Source organism: Halyomorpha halys, unplaced genomic scaffold (genome assembly GCF_000696795.3).
Source record: "Halyomorpha halys isolate HHAL.00 unplaced genomic scaffold, Hhal_1.1 Scaffold567.1, whole genome shotgun sequence".
NCBI lineage: Eukaryota > Metazoa > Arthropoda > Insecta > Hemiptera > Pentatomidae > Halyomorpha > Halyomorpha halys.
This window is the reverse complement of record NW_027109033.1, coordinates 651,882-678,855: the sequence shown is the minus strand read 5'-3', so window position 1 is coordinate 678,855 and position 26,974 is coordinate 651,882. Positions and strand designations below refer to the sequence as shown.

Below are 26,974 nucleotides of genomic sequence, written 5' to 3'. Positions count from 1 at the left end.
ATATATAGTGAGGGGAGTGGGGCAGTCAGCAAATAAACAAAAACTTAATTAATTAATTAATTTGTGCCGATGTTTCGACCTGAATTTCAGGCCATCATTTCAACCATCCCATGGTCTACTATGTCAACTGTTAACACCATATTATATTTTTGATAGGTGAAAATGAAAATAATATAATAGAGAAAAATATTTTCATTCAAAAAACATGAAATTGAAACTATAATACATTTATATATTTATTAATGAATTGTAATAGTGAATAAAATTATTATAATCTTGAATGATACGCCATATATCATAAGATGATTATCTAAATTAATGAGATGATAACAAAATTTAACATTAGACCTTTATTCATTACTACTAAAATATAGGTTGTGGGAAAATTGACTAATTCAATTTTCGTTGATTTAGTTCCGCTTCCCCCCCCCCTCCGCTAAATTATGAGCTTCATTAACAACTCCCCTAAGCAAGCTAAGAGAGTAGAAGTTGACAGTTTGAACTGTCAATAATCAATCCAATTATTCCAAAATCTTTAGTAATGATTTTCTTCTTTCATATATATATATATATATATTTTAGCAACTTAACACTTTAGAACATTGTTTATTTTAATTTACTTACAAAACAATCAATTATATTTGCATTTGTTTTGTTTGTATTAAGATTTATTCAGCATTGTATTGTTTATAACGGGTCAAAGAATACTGAGCAGGTAGCCGACCGCATATCAAGGGCAAGAAATTCATTAAGCTCATACAAGATCCTTGGTCCACAGAACGAGTATTGTCGAGTTGAATTTTCTTTTATTGGAGTGGTAATGTAATCCCAGAACATAAATAAACAATACAAACTTCTTAGTGTTCTGAAATTACTTTGTACATTGTCCAATGTACTAAGCGGTACATTGTATTATTAGAAATGCCTATACAGTATTGCCGAAATGTTTCAATTTACTTTTGACTAATTAATAAATGTTCTGTTGTTTTTTAATTTGTTTTCTGTTATAAAATATGTAAATTATTAGTAATTTATTGGCAGTTTAATTAATTTTTTTTTTTGTTTTTTATATTTACCATTTTCCTTCATTACTGCCAAAAGGAATGTTTATAGATTGTATTTTTAGTAAGTTATATTTTAAATATTATCATTTTACTATATTTGTTATTTTCAATTTACACGAAGTTGCGTTCTTTTTTGCATTTTGTTATATTTTAGGTAGTCATTTATTTTATTTTGTAAACTAAGATTTTTTTCCCTTTCCTTCTTAATTTTTTTTTTCTTTCACTTAAATATATTTTTTTTATTTTATTTATTAGACCAACACCCTCTGTATGTCTCTAGGCAACAACAAAAGTAAATAAATGATTATTAGAAATATCCAGAAAGCAAAAATAAACTTTGTAAATAAAAAGGAAGTTTAGAACAATAGTCTAAGGTTATTGAAAACCATTCTCCTTTTACTTCATGGTTATAAAACTAACAGATTTATATTTTATAGATATACTTTCTTTAACGATGGTACATAGTGGCTCCCAACTGATGGAGGTCTGCGGACCAAGAAGCCGGAAACTGAACCAAGTACGGCCAACCCTCGCTATTGACTTGAGGCAAAGGGGGATCACCCTAGGAAAATATTTGAATATAAGGTAGCTTAAAAGTGCAACAAGAATCACTTTTTTTGTCCCTTTACCTCAAAAAACCTTTCAAGAATACAATCAAACATCAGAGAACATCATTAAAGTAGAGGGTCAGAGCTGCGGTCAAGAAGAACAACAATTTTCATCTATGTATTGCTGACCGACATTTCGACCCAGAATGTAGTTCTTTATCAGGGTGGAGATGGATATGATGGGTGGAGATGTACACCCAATATACATAATATGATGAATTAAACAGTTTTAGGAATAAATCCTCATAAACATATCTGTTACTGACCCTCCCAGTTGGGAACCAAAGATTTAGAGGAACATAAGTACAAACGTTCATAAGACTGACCTTTTGAGCTTTGCACATGGTGTTAATGGCCTGTACGTCGTGACTGGCGTGGCGGACATCCCTGCAGTGCGCACAGACGGCCTGCTTGCAGAGCATGCAGTAATAGGACAAGGGTTCCTCGGAGTGGTCCATGCAGAGGATCTCCCTGGCGGTATCCCTCGTCCTCAGGGCAGCCCGTCCGGGTGCCGTCAAAGTGTGCTTCGCGAGACCTCCCCTGGCCGGATGACAGTTCTCCCTGCATTCGTCGCAGTAGTGCACTTCGCACTGTTCGCATAACACGGTGGCAGCTCTTGCCGGTTCCTTGCACAGTTCACATTTGGGACTCAGCTCTCTGGACTCGCCGTATTTGTCGACGATGTTTTGCATAGCTTTGTATTTGGGCAAGTTGTGAGCTCCGTTCTCGTCAAAGTAGACGGTCTTGTTGCAAACCGGACAAGCTAGAGCTAGAGCGGAACTAGTCAATGGAGGGAAGAGGATACCCTGTATGTTCGGAGTTCCGACGTAGCTATTGGGCCTGCTGGTGCATACTACTCCGCTGTCTGTCTCACTTAGGATAGACAGTTTGTCGATCTCTTCTGCGAGAGGTTCCTGAGCTCCTCCGTTGTTGGCCGCTGGAACTGTCAAAGTTACGGCACAGTTGAGGCAGAGCGCGTGATAGCATGGCATGAGGACGGGGTTGTGGAAGAGCTCCTTACACACCGGGCAGCGAAGTTCGTCTTCCATGGCGACCAGTCAGAAGCTGATCATAAAAGAGACAACGAGACCGCAGTAGCGGCGCACACGAGCGAACGAAATACACTCCACTATACTCTAGAGCAGACTGAGGGGTGAGCGGCAGTGTCCTGGGCGGGAGGGGGGCCAACACAATAAGTTCCAGTGTAGCCAACTCTGCCCCGTGAAAATCCCGCCAGCTCTTTTCCCTGCCACGGACCTATTTTATTACATTTTTCCCTCCGCTAATGTTACTATTTTTCACATACTTACTTACGAATATCAATAACAATTACATTGAAATTAATCTATCTTAGTATAAAAAAAAAAGTTTTGGTTGTTCATTTGTAGAAATATAATATATAAATGTACGACTCTACATTGTTAGATGAAAACTTCTAAATTTCACTATTATTTTTTATTTATTTATTGAAATTGACAACTGTATTAAATAAATATACAACTACGAAATTTGATGTGAGTTATATTATAATGACATGGTAGTCTTAGGAATCTAGCATTGATAGAACTCCAATAATATTTTTAAAGGATTCATTATATTATCATAAACTAATTTGATTAGTTTATTATAATATAATAAATGATCTTTATATCTGTCGAAGATTTCAGCTCTTAGGCCATTATAAGAGAGAACTTAAAATTGATTTCTATTACAGGCTATCATTCACTATTTCCTATTTAATATCCCATTTTTGGCTCAAGTCCTACAGAGCCTTAATATGGGAATGTCAAGAATCATTTCTCTGTGCCAACGTAAAATAAATATTGACTGACTCAAGAGGGAATCGAATCCAAAATCTCCTAATTTGGAGGATTTGTTCTCCTTTGAAGTCAAGTTTAATAGTCAATTATCTATTTTATTTTGTATATTTTTATGAATAAACAGATTATTTTAATAATTCACAATTATATTTATTGAAAAAATTGGTCTTTGAGGAAACAGAATTTAACATCACAACAATATTACACAAAACTCACTTCATTCAACGCGTAATACGACTTATTAAAAAACAATGATAATTAAAAAAAAAAAAAAATAAAAACGAAAACTTAAATTAGCAAATAGTCGACCGTATGAAGTGGATTGTAGGAATATAGTCTGGGTGGCGGCCAATAAAGGTATCAAAATAGTAAAAGAGAACTATTTATTGTTAACCAATAAAAATAATAAAAGAAAACTATTTATTGCTAACCAACGATTATCACAGCTGATTATATTTATTAATAACTTTTTTTCAGTCTACCAACATGTATACTTCCTTATATTGCTATTATTATTTCTTTTTATATACTTTATAAACATAACAATTTTTTGAAATATTTTTATTTTAATGATCTGTTAATCCCAAAAATGTTTGTACCTTTTTCTTTCATTTGGCCCTGACGAAGCCTTGCAAAGTGGGGCGAAATGTTGATTAACAATAAATAGTTTTCTTTTATTATTTTGATACCTGTAGAATCGTATCGTAGTTCATATGAACTTTTTTTGTTTCTTTTGACCTCTACTTCATATGTAGGTAGACCTACACCTGTCCATGTATGGCAAAATAAAGCAATAATTTTAAAAAATAATGAAGATTAGAAATAGAAATATATGTTTATATTGTATTTAAAAAACTGTTAAATAAACCGTTCTGTAATTAAATCAGATGTATCTAATTTTCTAGAAATTTTATCTTTCTTGAATTTAATTCTTAATTAAAATTTTAACTTTGATCATTTATTTACATATAGCTCATTTAAAAAAAAAAAAAAAAAAAAAAAAAAAAAACTACTGCTAACAACCCAAGAAGAGACAGGGAGGGGTACAGTACTTTGTAAGTAGTGTTACTGTGCCAAAGGTCGTGCAAGGAGGTAATTTGGATAGAATCACGCTCGCCGCCAGATTTTTCCCCAACTAAGGATACCCGCGTTATGAGGCTGGGTGAACCCAAGAATAATAGTGTTGACTAGCTACAGTAACAGAATATTTTCAGTCACAGCCGGATTCCAATTGTTTACATTATATATTTCTATTTCTAATCTTCATTATTTTTTCTTTTCTTAACTTTGTTTTGTCTTAAAGATTCAGTGAGCCGAACAAGAGCAACTTAATTTGTATATTTTTATTATTATTTTTTTTTTTTTATATAGTAATATTTTTAATAATTATAGTTATATATATTTTTGAATATTAACAAGTGTTTTTTTTTTCTCAAACGTAATTAATTCAGTGTTCCTTATTCAGAAGCCTAATATATAAAAAAAAAATAATACATTTATATAATTTTACTTCTAAGATATTTTTCAGCATTACCATTTATATATTTTAGAGATAAATTACAAACGATAATTAAAACAAAATTCTGTTCAAACAAAGTATGTAAAGCAGTGAATTAATTTCCATATATTTTTCAAACGAACGAAACGTTTACATTAGCGTTTTATTTAAAAACAACAAACGTTCAGATCACAAGGCATCCTAACAACAACAAAAGTATAAATAAGTGACAAACAAAAATTACAAAGAAAGCAAACATTAGTAGAAAGGCTAATGTAAATTATAGAGGGGCTTTCATTGTTATTTCATTTGAAGAGGAAAAAAACAAAAAAAAAAAACAGCATTGAACTAACAATGAGTTCTTTGTATTTTCTTTATTCGATTTTTTTGCTACCATACCTTATTTTGTAATTTAAATTAAAATATAAGGTAACTAATATATTCACAGAACTCTCACAGAAGAATTTCCGTTTATCACGATGAAACGACAGATAATTACCCAATTTATATTAAACAACTAAATCTGATTTCAATATTTATTTAATTTTTATATTATTCATTAAGTGGTAGTAGGTTGGCTTAATGGTAAGGGACTGTTTTTTTATTTATTTTTTTTATTTAGATTAACATATAAACATATAATACACGTGTGTTTACCTTTAATTTAATTTAAAACGTTTCCCTCTCTTTGAGAATATTTGTGTTTGTCCTTTATCTTGCCTTAATCCTAATTAATTCGGTTCACTATTCATAAAAGATATTTTTACCTTCCATTTAATTATCCCCTTTATAACGCATTCAATTTTTTAAATATTGATATCAAATACAAAATTTCTAATTATGAGAAGATAGTTGATATCTTAGATAATATATATGAGAAGATTGTTGGGGGTCCGGTCAGAATATAACACAAATAATTTTAACTTATCAGTGTTAAATCCTGATAGCACCCCCTCCATCCAACCACCTTTTCAAAACTTGTAATTATTTAAAATTAAGACATAAAATGCACAGTTTTAGCTTGTAGTCTATTTGTAAAACCATTTCACATTTACTTAAGATTAAATTCGATATATCTTTTAAATTTCATATTCTTCATTACAAAATATTTTATTTGATATATTTATCATTTCAGAATATTAAAATAAAAAAAAACAACTGATATTTATAAGTATAAAAATATATAAAGTGAGTAGCTTAGTGAGTAAGGTACCAACTCCAAGGTCCAGGTTTCTAATCCGGTTGTGACAGACAATTATTTTCTGTTACACTGTAGCCGTGAGTTATCCCTGTGGGTTCAGGAGCGATCCGGGGCCAGGAGTACTCACTTTATTGAGGAAAATCTGGCAGTTGAAGTATATAATAAACAACGTTGTTCGAAAAACAGTATTTCCTTACTGAGTTGAACCCATGACCCTTCAAGGGTGAATTTATATTTAAAATTGTTGACTATTGATATAATAAAGAGTGGGAGACTTAACAAGGATACCATTAGATTTATTTAATAAATAAATACCAGTCTCAAGAAATTGAATAAATTATATATAAATAATAATCTTGTTATGACTTTCCAATGAAACAATAAATTATTTTATTTTTATCATAATCACACATTAAGTCTTAATTAAGAATAAATTAGGGTTAAGATAAATTATTAATTAAGATTAAACGGGAAACAAAGGAAATTAGATAAATATTGTTATCTCCTTTGCAGTAAGCGCTTCTTAAATTAAGAAGTAATCCTTTTCCTTAGGATCTGTTGATATCCAATAAAAAATAATTTATTATAATAATGTAATCCTTATATTGAAAATCATTAATTTTTTAAGGTTTATGGCTCTTTAATATGCAAGCAAGAGAACAAACCAGATCTAATTAAACAGATTAATTATAACAAATTACAAAACGTTTGAAAAGCAATAATTCGGCAATGTATTTAAATGGTGGTAAAATAGGTAAATAAAAACAAATATTCACCTTTATAACAGTTGTATTAACTTATGGATTGTATAACAACTAAACGAGTAATAAACGAATATCTGAACAATCAACACCGGGAGAAAAAAAAATCCAAATAAATTAAGTTCAAAAAATTTTATTTTTTTTTAAATATGGTATTTAAAGGTTTCAGATGACGCTATAAACGAATTATATTGAATAAAAACCCATTTAATAGAATCATTAATATTTTTTTTCTTATTGTTCAGAAAGAGACTAATCGATCGACATATAATAACCACGAAAAAATTATATTTTTTCTGAGCTACGCCCCAAAAATCTTTAATTTTGTTTGAAAAGATTTTTTTTTCATTTGAAACCAATATTTCTTCCTTATAACGACGATAAATTTAAATGGTGATAAAATAGGTAAATAAAAGCAAATATTTAGCTTTCTAACAGTTATATTAAAGTATTAGTACAAGAGCCCAAGACTTGAAGAGTCTGCCAAGTTCATATCCTTGGCAGACTCATCAGTTTAAAGTTATCAAAGTAATTAATAATGACAAGTAATCAAAAATTGGAGTGAGATAACTGCCTTTTAATTATTTATTAATTAATATTTAATTATTTTATTTTATTCTATTTTTTATTTTTTTTTTATTTTACTTTTATCATCCCATAGGCGTTGATGACCAGAGGGTTTTACGCCTTTAAGCAAAAAAATCAACAACAACACCTGCCTTTTTCTCCTCTTGGGCTCATGTACTAAAAAAATCCTCCAAACAAATTAGATTCAAAAATTTTAATTGTTTTGAAAAATGGTATTTAAAGGTTTCATACGACGCTATAAACGAATATTACCTTTTTAATATTTTTTTTTTTTACCTACTTTACTAAAATCCTCATTATGATTTTTTAATTATATTTAATAAAAAATAACTTAATCGAATCAGTAATATTTTTTTCTTATAGTTCAGAAAAAGACAAATTGATCGGCATGTAATAACCAAGAAAAAATAATTTTTTTCTGAGCTACGCTCAAAATATGCTTAATTTTGTTATTAACTTTTTTTTTACCGAAAAAATTCGGAACAACCTATAAAATTCCCGGAAAACTAGTTTAATGTACTATAAGTAGTTTATGGCGTCTTACTTCGTGGAAGTAGTATTTTAGTATTTTATTTATTATATTATATATTACTTATTATATTTTATATAATAAGTAATGCCATGTTTAATAAAAAAAAAACTTCATGTAAGATACTGACATAAAAATGCTGTTAGATAAATGGACAAAATTATAAAAGTATACTGTCGATAAAAGAATATAATTATTATACTATATTAAGTTATGATAATTAACTATTATTTAATATAAGACTAAATAAAAAATTTAAAATATAAGTAAAGTTAATTTCAGAATTGACTAAAAGGCAAATGCAAGCAACTTAAAAATGAGGCCAGAGGCTCGAAACTTGATTGATTGAAGAAAATTAGGGTAAATTTTAAAGGGTTTTAATTATTCACTACCAAAATTAATAAAATAAAGGAGAATTAGAAAAAAAATTAACTATTATAATATATTATAATTATATAAAGAAGAACCAATAAAATATTTTTACCAATACCTAGTTTAATCTAAGTTTTAAAAACTTTAATTATAAAACACTGACAACTAACTAAAATATTTTAAAAAATAATTTTTAATTTCATTATTTTTATCAGCACCATAATAAATGGTAAATACGTGCATAGGATAGTCCTAAAAAATTTTCCTTTACATTTGACGTGATGAATTAATTAAAATGAATTTTTTTATTATTTTCTATTTTTCCAGAGTAATTCAATTATCCTTGAAAATGATTACCAACAACTACTATATGTAAATTTAATTCATTTTTACCGGAAATTTTCTGTGTATAGGTCATAATATTAAATAATAATTTTCGTTACATACACTCACACCTAAACAATCACACATACAAATATATTTTATATATAATCGAGTTAGAAGACATTATCACTTTCTCTCTCTCCTTCTTTCTCTCCTACCTCTCTCTGAACATAATATTTATTTATTTGATCTTTAATTTATTATTTATTTATGCCCCACTTCTTGAAGTTATTATTAAAGCTTTAGGCAAACATTTTTTTTTATCCATACAACATAGAAAAAGATACGGGGAGAGGACAGGACAATACAGTATTACAATATCGCAAACGATAATCATAAATTTACAAATCACCCATATCAATGAAAGTTTACTTTGGTGATATTAGGTCGACAAATATCAGAAACGTATACAAGGGTTCTACTCAATGCCCTTTAGGAGCTGAGAAAAAAAAAATCTATTTTATATGATTTTAGAAATTTTTGATAACATTCGTTTTATTTGAATGTGATTAAAGGTTGTTGTATATCAATCCATTTGTTTTTGTTGTATATCTATAGAATAAGAATACAATATGGTCATTTCAAATAAGTTTATATATTTTATTAAAAAATAGAAAGATGCTTAGAGTAAAGTAGGTTTTTTTTTAAGGGGAGGTGGAGAAGGAAAACAAATCAGATTTAATTTTAGTATCTACTACAACTTAATATCTAGGATTATTTTTTCCCCTGCCAATGTAAGGCGTTAACGTAAAAATCCATAACTCTTCTGGATTCTATCAAAATCCAACATTATTATAACAGTTAAAAAGTTTAATTTCAGCTCTTCCAAACCATGTCTCTTCCTTTTTTGATTTCATAAATTTATATAGGAGAAAAAGCATTTTCAAATAAAAAAAAAACTCCATTTTTTGTTAAAGTTGCTATATGTAAGTCATATATATAAATACATCCAACAATCAAACAGTGTCTATCTTAAACCAATATTTGGCTATTTGATAATTAGTTTAATATAGATTTCAGTTAAACAAAAATGAGAGGATTTTGATAATCACAATTACATAAAAAACGGACTAGAATTTTTTTTTAAGCCAGCGACTTACAGATATTTTCTCATAGCTCATAAATTAAAAAAAAAATTTTTTAAATCTATGATATATCTGCGTCATTATCAGGCTATATTTGTATTGACTTAAATACAACACGATTGGTATTCACACGGCTCACGACGCCGGAATGTGTTAATTTCATTAACATAATTAATTACCTAAAGTTATTATTTTAAAAATTATATAAATAATATAATTCAAATTATTTTGAATCAAGATTATTTAGGACCTGTTTGGATTTGTAAGGTAGCCATTATTATTTAGAATACCAACACTAGATATATTATATTGCTCTCCTGCTGTAAATTATATTCTTATTGTTTGATTTCTTAACCTTAATGTGGCAATTATTTAATTAAAATTTTTAAAAAAATGTGTAGAAAACCATTTAAAAATAAATTATAAATCCAAATAATTTTACACAGAACATTTTTTTGTTTAGAGTTTTAAATAAATAAATTACAGAAATTAATGTTGCATTTTGTATTAAAAAAAGTCTAAAACGACTGGAAGGTATAACGTTATAAGTAATAGAAAAATAAAGGATATTATAATAAATTACTTAAATATATTTTAACATCATACTTCCTTTCACCAAAGATAATAACTATAAACTAATTTTTAAAAAATTAATGAAACAAAACTCAAGGTGTATTTAAATACATTTAAAGAAACAATGTCATTTGTATTTATATCTCATTAATACGTTTTTATACTCTCGTAAAATTTGAACTGCGATTAATGACCAGGAAAAAAAATTAAATAATTTAATAAAAAAATACGTATAAGAATTGGACTGAGGCTAGTCCACGCATAACAGCACTAAGGAGATAGTGAAGGAAAAACATATATAACGAAATACAAATATTATCAGGAACCAATAATTAAAATAAATACATTAATCAAACTTACCAAATAGTAACAATAATCAATTCACAGAATATTTCTTTTCTTTTCTTTTTGTTTTGATAAGCTGGTATAAATTGTTTTAAATAAAATAAATAATAATAAAAAATTAAAAATTTTATTGGTTGTAACTTTTAATTATTAATAAATTAAAAGAAACAGTCGTAAACAAAAGTAATGGGAAATACAGATGGATGTTGACATTCATATAACAAACAATAAATAAACTATTTAAATTAAACAGAAATAAACAAATAAAAAAAATGATATACCTAAATACGTGAAAGAAAATATGGAGGTGGCTACTCAATTAAACCGATTTACTAATGCAAACAACATAATGATTGGTCGTTAAAACAATATTAAAAAAAAAATTGAAAATAAAATATAGTAATTACAAAATTAAAATCTTTACCGCTACAACCCATAAAAGTTCAGGGGTTCAGTACTTTATAAGGAAGTACTGTTACTAGACCAACGGTTGTGCAAGGAGATGATTTGGTCAGAATCACGCTCGACCGCCAGATTTTTACCCAATTAAGGGGACCCAACTGATGAGGCTGGGTAGACCACAGGAGGGATCCAGAATCCACAGGGTTAACTCACGGCTACAATGTAACGGAAAACAATTTTTTTCTCAGCCGGATTCGAACCCTGGTCTTTGGAGTGAGTAGCATCGTGCCTTAGCACAGTGCCAAAAAATGTGGATGTGATTTAATGTTTTTGTTTTATTTTATTTTTCATTATTAAAATATAGTAATAAAAAATAAAAATACTAAATCACATCTACACTTATTCCCAACATTTACATCTGACCCGATGGCCTACGAATCTATTCTACTCCCATATAAGAGAGGTAAAAAATAAATTCCCAGTGCTTCTGTCTCGTCGCGACACTGGTAATGAAATCCAGTTGAAGACGAGTTGGTGATGTTGAACAAAGAGATAAAATTAAGTTTAAAAAAATTATTATTTGAAATGGAATGAATAATTTTTATTCTGGTCTCCTAAGAATAACAATGCGAATAATTTAAGTAGAATTTGTCTGGCTACATTCAGGGAAGTTAAACACAATTAAATAAAACATTATTAATTGTTTAAATAAAATAAGAACACGAGAAGCAAAGCGAGATACAAGTGGAAACGCATGGATATTTATTAATTCTAAGTATACGGAATGGTAATCGAAGAGACATATATATAATTAATTGATATTTAAATTACGTTAAGGATAAAGCTTTACGAATGGATATGAGTAAGAATTACAAATAGAGGTACCATATCTCACTAAAAATATGCAATAAACTGAAAATTATTGATTAAATAAGTACTTATAGATGAAAATAGGTCTACACAAATAGAATTTTATTTCAGTGCTACATAGATTGGGGCTACCAGTTTCATGGCTATGTGGAAGAGAGTTTAAGGAAATCTAATTAAGATTCGGCTGATGCACAACCTGAATTCTTAGTCCCTTCTGACTTTTTTTGGATTCTTTCCTCAGAAAAATACTTAACTTTCTGTATTTAAAGTTGCAGGATTCAAAACTACATACCGAATAAAAAAACAAATAAGTTACGGATAAATTACCACACGTGAAGATAATAATCAAATATGAAACACAATTAACGTTTCAATGTGATTTATAAATATATATTTATTTAATTAATTAAGAAATAGTCACAGTAAAATAAAATTTGAAAAAACAAATAAGAAACAAAATGAAGTTGTGTACAGCGTATAAATGAAGAGCTCGATGCTAAATGATAAGCCACACGATGTAAATGTGTTAGTAAAGCAGTTTCGAAAAACTCTACAATTCTTATTTAGTGCTGTTGAGGTGGCTCTGTATAATAGCCGTGGCGCCAATTACAAAGGTGAGGTACTTCATACCAGAAAGCCTCGATAATGGTTGTTCATAAGGTTAGATAGCTGGCTAGGAGATAAATTGACAGGATGAATTTTACAGGTACTCGCCGGACATTCTACTCCGTAAGGTACTCGCTGAAGGTCGTAAAGTGGTATGCCAATCCTACAGGTACACGCTGTATGATGACGAAAGGTCGAAAAGGTATAGGATAAAAGAGATGACCAGTAGAAATTAGCGTGACTTAATAAAATATCTGGTAATATCTAGAACAGTGGAAAATATATTGATCTAATCTATTTGCTATTTTTCAAGAGGTATCGAAGATCGAGTCCTTTGGGGTAATCTTCTTGCTAAGAATACAAACACCGGTGAGAGGCAAGGCCCGTAAGAAATTACTTTACTGTGTATCAATATTTTCTTTTGTTGTGTTTATTTATTGAAATATATTTAAAATTATAATAATATTTTACGTGGTTTATAAAATCTTTTTGGGATAAAAACATTTCGAGGAACCGTTGTTGTAATAAAAAGATTTACCGGCATACTTATGGAACTAAAGAAATACAAAACTGTTGCCACAATTATTCTTGGAGTGGTTGAGTACATAAGAAAATGTTAAAAAAAGAGGGAAAAGTAAATGATCGAATGCGCTGTATATTTGCTATTAATTTTAATCTATTTTTTAACAATATTTTGAGAAAGTAGTTTTTGCTTGCGGCACCCCAGGCATAAGGTTGGGGAACCCTAATGTGCCGCGGCAACCACTTTGGAAATTACTGTTCTACATGTTCAGTCGGAGTGACATTAAAACCAAAGATGGATCTTCAGATTAATAAGATACGGTTAATATAGATGGATTGCCGAGGAAATTGGAAATCTGATCTTTTAAAATTTGAAGTAGATGGGGTACTGAGAAAGTGGAGGGGAGGCAGTGAGGGCTTCGTTCATACCGTTGAATCACTTTTTTCTTGTAGACAAAAACCAAAATAATGGCAAGTAAGATTTGTGTTTATTAACACTGGATTCACGCGCGTTTCATACGAGGGTAATTCTCTACAAGAGATAAATTTTCTACCATTAAGAAATTAAAAAATTTTTATTGATTTTTTTTTTTCGATTGCATTATGTTTTTTACTTTTTTAGTAATCTATTTGTATAAAAAGGCTCTCATAGAAATTACTAGTTTTTACTGTAAATAATTGGGTAGTAAATAAATCTAAATACATTTTTTATTTTGTATTTTGGTTAGAAGTCGGTTTTGTTTGTAAGAAAGAGAATTATACGTGTGTTGTAGTGTTTATATGTTGAAATACCAGTCAGTGAGATTATTTACCACAACAATACAAGTTCAGTCCTCCAGTCATCTTGGCATGGTACAGTTGCCCAGTCGCTTTTGTATAGAATAGTAACCAGACCTTGCTGCGTGATTTATCGGAGAGCTTTTCGATTTTTAGGGCCACCAACGTGGATAATAAGAACATCGCCTCCCACCTTTTGGAACGGACCTCAGGACCTCTGACCTATCGGAGTTCATCAATTTGTAATAATTGTAACTGTAAATTTTGTTTGGCTTTTTTATATTAATTTTGCTTATATCGAAAGATCATTTAGTTCTAAAATTGTTTTATATTTCATTTTTGAAGGTATCTTTTTTGATTTTAATTTAAGTTTTTTTTTTTTTGTTCTTTTATTTAAACTTTCCTAAAAAGAGACAGAGTCGATTTGAGGTGACTTAACACATATATTAATAGTAAAGATCTGCAATCAGTTAGGGACACAAATCTTACATTGTAGACAGAATGACCCGCACACCTTTTTCAAATTGAGGGATAAACGAAAATACGCATTTTCCCTAAAATATATTCATTAAAATAAGGCCTGAAGTGAACAATATTGCGCTTATGTTTAAATAAATTATTGATAAGTAAAAAGTTTTTTGTTAAAATTATCACCGGTTTTTACAATATAAATTTAAATATTAAATTTGAGACAGCACAAACTTTTTTTCTGATATCTATAATCCCAAATGCAAATCCTGCTACAAGTTGTTAATCGTTCCAATAAGAATTAAAATAACGTAATTAATAAAACCTGGTAAGTAAATAAATTAAAACAATTCAAACATTCAGCATAAAATTGCCTGTCCTTCAAAGAACAAAATAAAAACAGTGAATTATCAGAGATTATAAGGGCTTACATAACCTTTCCTTGAAGTAACACTCCCTTATCACTAGTTCATCAGATGTTAATGGAAATGTAGATTCAGTCCCTTCAAAGTTTTTTTAGTTACCAATTTGAATATAAATTTTAGTGTTGTTTTGATATATTTAATTAAAAATAAAAAGTGCCTTCTAACATGCTTTCAAGGAACGTTCTTAAATTAAAAAACCAAGTTTATCTTCATCAACATTGGAGGACTTTAAAAGATGATGGGTGAATATTTTGATTCTTCATATTATAATTAACTAAACTAATAGAAAACAACAAGTTTAACGTGAAAAACAACCTATTGGGACATTTATCATTCTTAATTGATAATTTGTTTTAAATAATAGTAGATATTTGACTTAGCATTGTTGGAGATAATAAAATATATTCTATTGTTGTCATGATATGTATCATTTTATGTCATTTTTATTCTCACCTTATTTATCTTTTGTAGTTAACTACACAGGGTGAAATTCCAGATTCAGTATTTTATTTATTTTTTATATTTTCTATAATGATCTTCAATATCTTTTCTTGAAGTAGCTTCATAAATATCATCTATTTATCTATTCCTTGATTTTCTCTTTATACAATTTTCTTCTGTCATTGTCATCAAATACATTTAGTTTTAAATGCTATAAAGTACTATCGTCTCTGATTTTAGGGCATTAGGAGTGTTTTATAGTCATTTAAATCTAACAAATTCTCTCATGACCTCATTGAAAGAATCCTTTTTATATAAATTTATTTAATTTGTTCATCTTTGTGTTTACAATAAAAGCAATGAGACTATACTTGCAAATATAAAGTGCTTTTAATACTCAAGTAAAACCCTGTATGTTTTGTACTACAACAAAAAATGCTTTAGCATATGTTTTCTTTTAGATACATGTTATTTCCTAGCAACCTTCATTAGATCACCAATACTGGACTCATAGTACTTAATAATAAATTAACTATGTGATTACAATACTAAAGCCTTGAAAGGATAGATTATACTTGAAATATGCACTCTGATACTAAAGACCCTACAAATTTTTGAAATTATGTTATTTAATATGTCTAATTAATATTGAAATGTCTTTCTTTTGTAAATCTATTAGAAATAATTATATAATTGAGATCCTGCAATTATTGTATAAAAATATTTCATATATGAGCAAGTCTGAATTTATAAAAAAAAATTGAAAATCTTTTGAGATATCCATTTATCTAACACTTAATCCAAGGCAAAACACCTAACTGACCCTCTGAAAATAACTTAATAATAAATTATTGCTAATTACAGGTTCATATGTCCCAGCTATAGTCCATTATTTTTGGATTATAATGATATTCAATATTATAATATCAACATTTTCCATCTATATTTATTATACAGTTTCTATGTGACATTGTTCAACTGATAGAGGATTAATAACTCTACTACTTTCTTTTGAAATACCAATGTCATTAGTTGATCGGTTTCAAGGCTGTTTTTAACCAAGGGAGTTGAGGCATCAACTTGTTAACTCTAGTCTGCAACAGTGCCGGTTTGAATCTGGCGAGGGAGACTGACTTTTATTTTATGGCAACCACACGGAATGTGACCTTGATCCCTTACTCTGATAGGTGGGTTTGAATAGGTTGCTTAGGTAAAACAACACCTGTAGATAACTCTTTCTAAGAGAAGGCAAAAGGAAGATTAAATAAAAGGAGGGGCAGTGTAGCCCCTTAAACTTAATAAGGTATCTGGTGCTTGATTCCTTCTCTTTCAAGGTAGTTTATGTCTCTTAAAAACTGATAGCTACAATTCAGCCATGATTGACCTATGATGTCTCAATGCAAAAAGTATATCCTTTGATAATTGGTCTGATATGAAGAAATGCTGTATAATCAGTTGTTAATCATTTGAAGAACAATGCTTTGATTATACTATCACTATAATCTTTGTGTTCATCAAAAGATTTTATTTATTTATTGCAAATGCTTTTTTTTTAATCGTACGGTTGGAGAACACAGCTGCATGACAACTTTTAAGGTTTCTCTTATGTATGTGTGTGTGTTCTGTGCTCTCTCCTGACAAGATGTATATTTATATTTTTCCTTTAATGTATCAGTAAGTTTCAGCTCTAATTTTTATTCAGTTTTATTAAATATTAACTTAATCAACAATCAAATTGACTAATAAACAGTTTTTGTTAACGACTTTCAAAAACTCATTCATTCCATTGAATTCGAGATGTCATTTTTCCATGAACACTTGATTTAGAGAGTTTCATTTATAGTATCTTCAGGTTGTTTATAATAGCTTGAATCTTAAGTATTTAAGGCTTAATATTTTAAATGGTATATTACCTATTATTGCTAAGTATATACTCATATGTTTTAACGACGGCTTATTTCAGTAGAATTTATAGAAAAGAATATGCAGTTTAGATTCTGATATACTAAGCAGTTCTTATCTGATATCAGCAAACTACAAAAACAAGGAAAATGCAAAAACTTGGATATTGTTAAATTGTTTGCTAGTTACAATACTTTACATGCAACCAGTATTTACTAACTATAATTTGATATCAACATCATTGTCTTAATAAAACAAATTTCCCAAAGATTTTTGCAAGAATTTTTTAATTCATCCTTAAAAAAAACTGAATAAACTTATGAGTTAAATAATGTGAATAATTGTTAAAATCATCACCAGCTTCATAATTCCATTTGAGACATACAGATTTGTTTAATAAAACAAATAAACTCGCTATCACTAAATTTGTAACTCAGATCTTTTACCTTACCCAATCTTTACGGAAGATGGCACTCTAAATAAAGTGATGCATTGAAGATATCACACAAGCTTTTTGTCTTTTATTGCTTTCTTGAACTTAAACTGAATTATATTTTTAACTTTAACATGGTTAAATAACCTGAAATTTTTTTGAAAAAAATCTTGCCTCTAAAACATTTTGAAACTTAATTCATTGAAACCATTTTTAAAAAAAAAAATTATCGAATTTTTTTAGTATTTTTTTCAAACTGTTTTACACAATTTTACATATGAAAGTTTGTATAAAAATAAAATAAATAAAATTTCTAAGTGTTTTGTTTTTGAATCAATACAGATGGGGTTAGAAAAAACAATACATATTTAATTTTGAAGAATCATGAAAATTTGACAACGCATTTTTTATCTTCTTTTACAATTTTTTCTTTTTTATTCTTTATTAAAGCCTTACCTAGACTACTTTTTCAATTCTTCGTCTTTACCTTCTTATTATCTGGGCTCCTTTTACAATTCTTCTTCTTTATCTTTTTAGTTTTGGGAAATGTCCTTCTTGCTTTAAGACATCTATGCTTTGCATTTTTCTTACATCCATTTCTTTCCCTTCTGTTATCGAATATATGACCTCTTTGACATCTTTTGACAAATCTATGTCTTGGATGACTTTTTTCAACCCATACGTTAGGCAAATACAAAGATGTAGAAGTAGTATCTTCCTTTTTTGTAGGTAGTACAGTTTTTTGGTTTTCTGAATCTTCTTCTTTTCCCATAGTTTGTTGATTTTCTGAACTAAAATCTGAATTATAATAATTTGTCTATTGAACGCTACAATACCAAACAGCATATGTTATAAAACAATAATTCATTTTATTATTTAATTTATGTTACAGTTGTTTAAAACATATGTTCTAAACAATACACATTTCACTATTTAATTAATATTACATTTATTGACAATGCTCTCAAAACTGTTATTATTTCTGTTGAATAATGACTATAAAGACTTTCTTTCATGAACCAAATGATGTATAATTTCAGTTCCACAATATAAATGTCTTGTATATTAACTTTATCTTTCAAATTTTAATGGTAACACTAATCTGATTTTCCCACTCATACTTAATTTCTTGGACTACTCCAATATGTTTTACAAGAATTAACTTTAAAAAAGCATTCCTGGAAAGAGATGATTCAACTTAATTAAATTTTTACCTTAGGTCAAGCTTTCCTTTGTATTAGGAAATATCATTTATCTGTACTGACAAATTAACTTTTACAAGATCAGTAGCTATCAATGGTTGCTCCTTAAGATTATTGAATCTGTCTCCAGCTAGTTGCTTTGTTATTAATAAAATATATTATGGTTAGTTATCATATGATCGTTTTCCTTAACCAAGCGCTAAACTTGAGCATATATAATGTGTTTCTTAAACCTTTCAAAGGGCATATAACTATTTAATTTTTCTACTTTAACCTAGATTAAGTAAATGTACATTAAAAATTAAAAATTGTAATTTCATACTTGGCGAGGCTATTAGTAATATTTTACCTCCAAAATTGGCTTCAACAAAACAAAACTCAGGCTCAATATTACAAAATGGAGATGTATTTTTTATAAGAAGGAAGTGGAACATTCATATCTATCAAGCTCTCTAGCAATGTTATTGCTTGTATGTTAATAATCATTTTCAAAATCATGTGCCATAACAGTAAAGGATAAGGAATTCAATAATAAGAATCAATAATATATGAATAATAAACAAATAAAATAATAAATAAAAGAAAAACTGAAAATTTATAAAAAAAAAAAGTTTATTCTCACAAAATTATGCCTCTTTTATATAACCATGAACTATAATTTTAAAAAAATATTATTAATTTGTTCATATTTTTAAATATTATTTAGTTTCAACATTTTGTCATAGTAAAATAAAAACAGTGAAATCAAGTTGTGACAAACTGCAAGATATACTTCGGAAGATTAATGAAAGATGACAATGTTCTTTTAGTAAATATAAGATGGAACTTGTTTAAAAAAAACTAAATCGTTTAAAATAAAAGTAGAAGTGTAAGAAGACTCCCAAAAAACTGTAATGTTTTTTAATTAGGGGTTACCATGACTATGTTATATTAATAAGTTACTATGGAAACATTACACTAATTTACACATCTGACTACAAATTTTACTAATTCAACATTTGCAAATATGTTAAAATTACATTTGAAATTAAAGATTTAAAGTTATTATTTGAAAATTTCAGAATACTTTACTATAGGATAAAGCATTGCTTATTTATATAAGAGAATTAATTTCTTATTTAAACAAAACAAAACTAATTTAAAATGAAAGATTGTTGTGATAAAGTTTTTAAGGAATAGTGTCTGTGATAAATGATTTTGATTTTGTTTTAAGTGAATATTGACTAATTAGAAATTGATGTTTGACCTGGGCAGAATAGCCTGCATGGAGTTAGAGTTTTTAAATTGTATAATTTCAAAATTGTATTAAGATTGTCCCTGAAGATGGCCGGATTGGTCGAAACGTTGGACTTATAAGAAAAATAAAAGGTTTTGAGACTAAAATGGATAGAAATTAAATTATTTATTTTTAAAAAAATTTACCAGTCTCAAGAAAGTGTTGAGATTATAAATCTAATAATTACCTTTACAATATATACCATATCCTATCACAGGATATCATTTATAATAATTTAATATTTTCCAGGTGGGTGGGATGTTATGACGTTGTTATCATCGGTGGAGGTATAGTTGGAATGGCAACTGCTAAAAGATTGGTAGAGAAGAATGGTAATGTGACTTGTGCAGTCGTTGAAAAAGAAAATAAGTTAGCATACCACCAGTCAGGTCATAATAGTGGTGTCGTTCATGCTGGAATTTATTATAAACCTGGATCTTTAAAGGCAAAACTATGTACTGAAGGGATGAAGGCAGCTTATGATTACTTTGATGCAAAAAATATAACTTACAAAAAAGTTGGAAAATTAATAGTCGCCACGTGTCCTGAAGAGATCCGTCTGTTAAATGATTTGTATATGAGAGGGGCACGTAATGAGGTACCTGATTTAAAGATGATTGAGGGTGATAAAATAAAGGATATAGAACCTGCTTGTACGGTAAGCTCATTTGTATGTACTTCACTATTCTAGACGTATCGTTTCTTTTTTCATAAATGGTGCATGGTAAAACTAAGTGATTTAAGTGCCTAAGATTAATATACATGAGAAATTTTCCTACAGCATTTAGAAGGAACAGATAGGTGTGGGCATATAAAGAGCTCCAACTTCTTGGGCTTGCTTCAACTGAATAGAGGTTGTTTCTGGGGTAGAATCTATTGGCTCAAAATTTGAAATGGTGTATTAACTGCTATGAAAAAATATTGCATCTCTGTTATCTAAATTTTTTTTTTTTATCAAAAAGGCCTCCTTGGAGCATGATTTATTTTTATTTCACTATTGCCATGTTAGTTACTTGAAATAAATAAACTAATAAGGAATTATTAAGAATAAGAAAAAAGTTTCAGTTTCTAAAAATATTCTCACACAATAATGTTCAGACAATTATATCTAATTTATAGTTCATTTTTATTTTAAAATAAGCACTTTAATGAAATAATAAAAAATAAATTCTGATGTGGTGTATGCATCACATCTTCCACTGCATCACTGAGTTTATCGCTATTTTTATGATTTTTAATAAAAAATCTTAAGGACAAAATTTTTTTATTTTTCTGTTAATAAAAAATTCGTATTCTAGGGTTTCTTGAGGTGGGAATAACGGATATTAACAAAAATATAACAGTTTAACAACAGATGACGAAACAGTATACACATGAACAAAATCGAGAGAGATTGAGCAGTCTCTGATTTTCTGATTCAAACTTCTGTATCTATTTTTCCATTTTTCCCTCTGGGTTTTTCATCATTCTTCAATGTATTGTATTTACTCATTGTGTATCGTTGCTAACAATGAGAACTTGTTTTTTTATTTCAAATGAAAAAGATTAAAGATACTTTGAAAATTCGGCTTTTGAACCCTGTCAGACAATTTCAATAAGTATAAAACTTGGTTCTATAAAGTGGCTCTTCCTATCATTTGATTTTTTCGAAAAAAAAATTGCTGTCACACCCAAGGCATATACAACTTTTTGTTTTTGAGCTAGACTGACCACATACGCATTCACCTACTATTTTGTAAGATGGTTATTTCAACTCAAGGGACTTTGAATTCGAAATTTTACATGGTCATAATACTTCCCCTTGCTATATATTCCATACGTAGGTAAGTGAAAGTAATAGGAGAGAAATTTAAAGATGGTGTGTAAGGAAATTACCAACTAAAAAAACTAGATTAATAAATTGATATATAAGAAGATGGTCAGGGTTGCGGTCAAACGAGAAACAAAAATAGTTTACAACTATTTATTTTCCGATGTTTCGTCCCACTTTGCAGGGCTTCATCAGGGCTGTTCAAAGCGAACGGTTGAACAGAAGGCAACAATGAAGTGAGATTAACTTGGTTGGACTACAGTGCAAAAGTTGAATAAATGTCTTGCCCTCCCTCTTTCACCCCCATAATCCTTCTTCTATTTACCCTTAGGGACTGCTTGAATCCCTTTACAATGAGATACGTTTCCGAATCATGACTATTTGTACTCCTTTATACCTCTATGAAAAAGATCAAAGTCCCTTTTATCTTCTGGATAAGCTATAATGAACTGAATATCTTCATTTTTTTCTAAGCTCGGAAGGATTCTCTGTCGCAATTGATAAAGGACATCTAATATTAGTCAAACGTTGTGCGTGTGTGTTTTCAATGCCTTTTATTATACAAAGAACTCCTCCACGCTTCCGCTTCATAGTTGCCTTCTGTTCAGCCGTTCGCTTTGAACATTCCTGATGAAGCCCTGCAAACTGGGGCAAAACGTCGGAAAATAAATAGTTGTAAACTATTTTTGTTTCTCTTTTGACCGCAACCCTGACCATCTTCGTATATATAGATTAATAAATATTGATGCTGTATTTTACACAGCAATTAAGATTATTCTGGTTTAAAAAAAATATTTTTCCCTTAAATCTCTAGATTATTAATTAACTTTTATATATATTTTTTTATATCAAAGGTATGTATTTTAATTTTTTAATTATTTAGTAAGACTTGATTCATTAAAAAGGTTTCAGATTCAAATAATAAAAATAACAGTGATTTTTATCAGAATAGGTCAACCACGACTCGAGAAATATGGATGTAAAAGAGGGTACATTTTTTGTCATATTTAATATTTTGCACACTGTTCAGAGTCGTTGTTAAGGTGGTCACGGTTAACCCCTCAAAATTTACTAAATCCAATATAATTTTATCTTTCAGTTATAAAGCCATCAGGCAAACTGAAAAATGGACTCAGTTCAATTAATAACACAAGTGATAAATCAAATTGACTGATAATAGTTTTATAGCTGAAACGCTTTAAAGAAAAATAAAATTGGTGAAATATTTAACTACTTTTTATTTTAAAAAATTTAGATTAAAAATACTATATATTAATACCTAAATTTATTCTATTCTTGAACGTTTCGGGGATACTGTGTATCCATACTCCATACTCCCTCTTCAGCATAATTTAATTCACAGTTGGTTTTAAAAACTTTATATAGTAGATTCTTGCTAATCTGAACTAATTAAAACCAAAGGGGTGTGGATTAACAAAAAAATGGGATTACTGAATGGAAAAAAGTCTCTTCATAAGTATAAAAGCAATTTAAAAACTTCTTCTTTCTCATCCTCCTTAAGTGTTTTTCAGTGTGTAGAAGCCTCTAATCACTTGGTACACACATCTCGGTCTATGGCAAGCATCTTCATCTGAGCCAGTGTTTTTCCTCTTTCCAGACCTAGTCGTTGGATAAGCTCTGTAGAGCTCCTTCTAGGTCTACCTCGTGGTCTTCTACCAGTCGTCCTCGCCTCTATACATTTTCTTGGCACTCTTTCTTCCCCCATTCTACAGACGTGTCCTTACAATTGGAGCTGTCGGTGTTCAATCACTGATTTCACTGAGGGGATCTCAAGTTCTTCTCTTATTGTTTCATTCTTTATCCTATCTCTCCTAGTTTTGCCCAATTGCTCTTCGCAAAAATTTCGTTTCAGCTGCCGTAATCCTGCTCATGTGCTTGTCTTGGGTGATCCAACTTTCACAGCCATATAATAGTGTTGGAAGATATATTGCTTTAAATATATGGAGCAATTTAAAAACAAAAATTATAAATATATTTACATAAAAATATTTTTATATAAGTAATTATTAGTCCAAAATTTATTCTTTAAATATTTCTCAAATTTCAAACAAGAACAAAAAAAAAGTATACTAAATCTGTTTTCCCGAATCTAATTTTTCCAAATATATGTAATTTAAAAATTACACTCCAGACTTAGCACTAAATCACTATATAACAACAACAGCGAGTTATAATGCTGAAGAGGAAGATGCAGTATCCCTGAAATGTCCAAAAATAGAATAAATTTATGTATTAATACATAGTATTTTTAATCTAAATTTTTGTACCTCAAGGCAATTAATTTTTTTTTTAAAATATAGGTTATATTATAAAACAAATTAATAAAAAACATTATAAGCCGTTTTATCATTGTAAATACTATTTTAATCTAAAAAATAAATTAAGAATAGGGATAAATCTAAACAGCCACTTGTATCGCAAAATAGATCTTCTAAGGAGTATTATTTGAAAAAAAAAACAGATATTAAAATACTTTTAATGATGAGATAATTGTTGACCGTTAATATATATAAGTGAGGAGAAGTTAGTTGGAGATTAGATTTCAAATACTTTTATGAGTTCATTAAAATAATACAATTTTTAAAAACAGAAAGATGGTGTAAATCATATTAACATTCTATGTTGTAGCCAAGAATAGATTTATAACAGTGAAGTGATTGTGCATCTTTCAGTTATTAAGATTTTTATTTTCATTGATATATTGTTTTCTGAAAGCAATAAGTAGATATAAAAAGTATAATAAAAAATGTATTATAAAAATTAAAATCATGGTTCAGGTTTAAAGTGTGTTCTGATAATTTAGAGGCAAATGGGTTACAGGAGTTGATAGAAGTTTTGTGCTGGGAAATGCGGTTGTTAAGTTGATTCTTAGTTTTGCTGATATAGAAGGAATTGCAAATGGGGGTAGAACAAGGTATCCGGTAAACTACATTGGAACAGTGTAAAAAAGGGTATAGGGTCTTTTAATTTGTAAAAAAAAATAGGAAAATTAAAATATAAAAAATGTAAATAGATAGGAAAAATATATTAAAAAATGTTTTTTCAGTCATTAAATTCTTAGTTTGACTTATATTATTTGATCATTTGACTTACATTTTTTTTTCTTTTTAAAAAAGTTTTGTTATTATCCTAACGTATGTTATTAAGGACTATACCTCTCACATTAAATATTGCTTAAACCAAGAACCAGTCTAAAAAAAAATTAATCATAACTAAACCTCCTAGAATACCACTAAATTAATTGATTTTCTTAAATCTGTAAGTTTTAGTCATATTATTAGGACAAGAGTTTAATAAAATTAATTGTTTATTCAAAATCAAAATAAATAATGGAATTGAAAATAAATGATTTTCAGTCATGCATAAATGGATTTCTTTAATTTCAAAAATCTTTACGTAAAATTTGTTTTATTTATTAAATTTCCAAAATTAAACAAGGAGAAGATGGTTTGGGGTGCGGTCAAAGAGAAACACAAATAAGTAGGTGTAAACTTTTTTTTTTTAAATTTATGTAACCTATTTAATGTAACCTATTTTTTTTAAAAATAGGTTACACCTACTTATTTGTGTTTCTCTTTGACCGCGCCCCCAACCATCTTCTCCTCATATAAGTCATCCACGGTCAACTATCTCACATAATTATGATTCCAAAATTAAAGTTTCAAAATTTTGTCTTTTTTTTCTATATTTATTTGAAGCAGATGCCTGGCAGTAAAGAAGAACACTAATGACAATTTTTTCCTTTGAGATTTTCGGTTAATTTAGAAAACAGGTTGAATGGCACTGACAGTTAATATAAATAATTAAATAAAGGATTTGAAAAAGTAAAGAGCGATATATTTATTGTTTACACCAGTGTCGAATAAGGATTAAATCAGGAGACTTAAATGCCGAAAATGAATTAATGCTCTATAACAACCTAGTATTGTTTAGTTAAATTGTTATTTTTCCGTTATCAAGATTCAACATTAAGAGTTCTTTTTTATGTTTTAAATTTCTTATATTTTTCTACTGACTTTATGATTTTGAAAATCTTCTAGGTAAAATTTGTTTTTCTTATTAAAGTTTCAATTTTTTTTTTCTATTTCTATTTGAAGCAGACGGCTGGTAAGGTGGCAAGCCTGAAGGTTTAGATTCTGCATATTTTTTTAAATTGTTATTTTTCCGATATCAAGATTTAAAAAAAGAGTTGTTTCTAATGTTTTAAGTTTCCTATATTTTCAACTGACTTTTCAAATATTGATAAAAGGAATGAAAGTTAAAGTTCTATCAATTTTATTTTATACATGTTAATTTCAGTGTTCAAAGGGATAAATAGATTTACCCTTATTCTTAACTATTATTGGTACTGATCCTGGATATTTACCGGCTTCGTTATTTTACTTTTATTTTATGTTATTCCATAAATAGATCCTTTGTTCATTTATAAATTATATTATTTATTTGCTAAAAAAATATACTTAGTGGTCCGTAATTACCATTTTCAGGTGAAACTGGTTTAATGGAAAATTGGATATATCCAGGAGAACAATGAGGTAAATCTTTTCCAATCTAAACTTATGATTTCATAATACTATTTTAGATAACATTTTTGTTATTGAGTGAACGAACTAATGTAGCAATTGCAGCCCTTTTAAATGGCATTTTTGATTTCTGACTTTATATACTTAAAAAATAATTCTAAGGTATCTATTTATTTATTTTTTTTTTTTTTATGACCCCTCTTCTGGTCATTTCTGACATACAGGGGGAGGGGAGAGGGAGTTATCTAGAGGTAACCAACCTATTCTAACCATGGTGGGGGGTCAAGTTTTCATTTTGTGGGACCGCCACAGAAATAAAAGTCATGAAATTATTGCCTTTTCAAAAACAGATAAAAATTTAGAGCTGTAAACAACCCCTGGTAGTAAAAGGATGCATAACATCAACCTAAACATTTTTGCATGTACCCTACTTTCCTTTTCCTTATTAATGGAGGGTGCGAAAAAAAA

At 28.6% G+C, this 26,974-nt stretch overlaps 2 protein-coding genes across 2 annotated transcripts in view; one reads left to right on the top strand and one right to left on the bottom strand.

Moving 5' to 3' along the window:
- Window positions 1–1,512: 1,512 nt before the first annotated feature.
- Window positions 1,513–2,823, bottom strand: LOC106684289 (E3 ubiquitin-protein ligase TRIM9). Its single transcript, XM_014426273.2, has 2 exons — window positions 1,999–2,823; window positions 1,513–1,626 (listed from the first exon to the last, which is right to left on the bottom strand). The coding sequence occupies exons 1-2, from the start codon at window positions 2,719–2,721 to the stop codon at window positions 1,513–1,515; spliced, it is 837 nt and encodes a 278-aa protein (XP_014281759.1). The 5' UTR covers window positions 2,722–2,823.
- A 12,095-nt stretch (window positions 2,824–14,918) lies between these two features.
- L2HGDH (L-2-hydroxyglutarate dehydrogenase) overlaps window positions 14,919–26,974 on the top strand; it is a gene marked incomplete in the record, with an annotated part of 24,795 nt that continues 12,739 nt past the window's right edge. The window contains 2 exon segments of the mRNA XM_067047251.1: window positions 14,919–15,140; window positions 20,402–20,810. Coding sequence (XP_066903352.1) covers window positions 15,064–15,140; window positions 20,402–20,810 — 486 coding nt within the window.

Bases quoted from the DNA above. Each gene is read 5' to 3' on its own strand.
- LOC106684289 (XM_014426273.2), bottom strand. From the start codon at position 2,721: ATGGAAGACGAACTTCGCTGCCCGGTGTGTAAGGAGCTCTTCCACAAC. The intron at 1,627-1,998 runs GTCAGTCTTATG...ATATTTTCCTAG, and splicing joins CCATGTGCAAAGCTCAAAAG to GGTGATCCCCCTTTGCCTCA.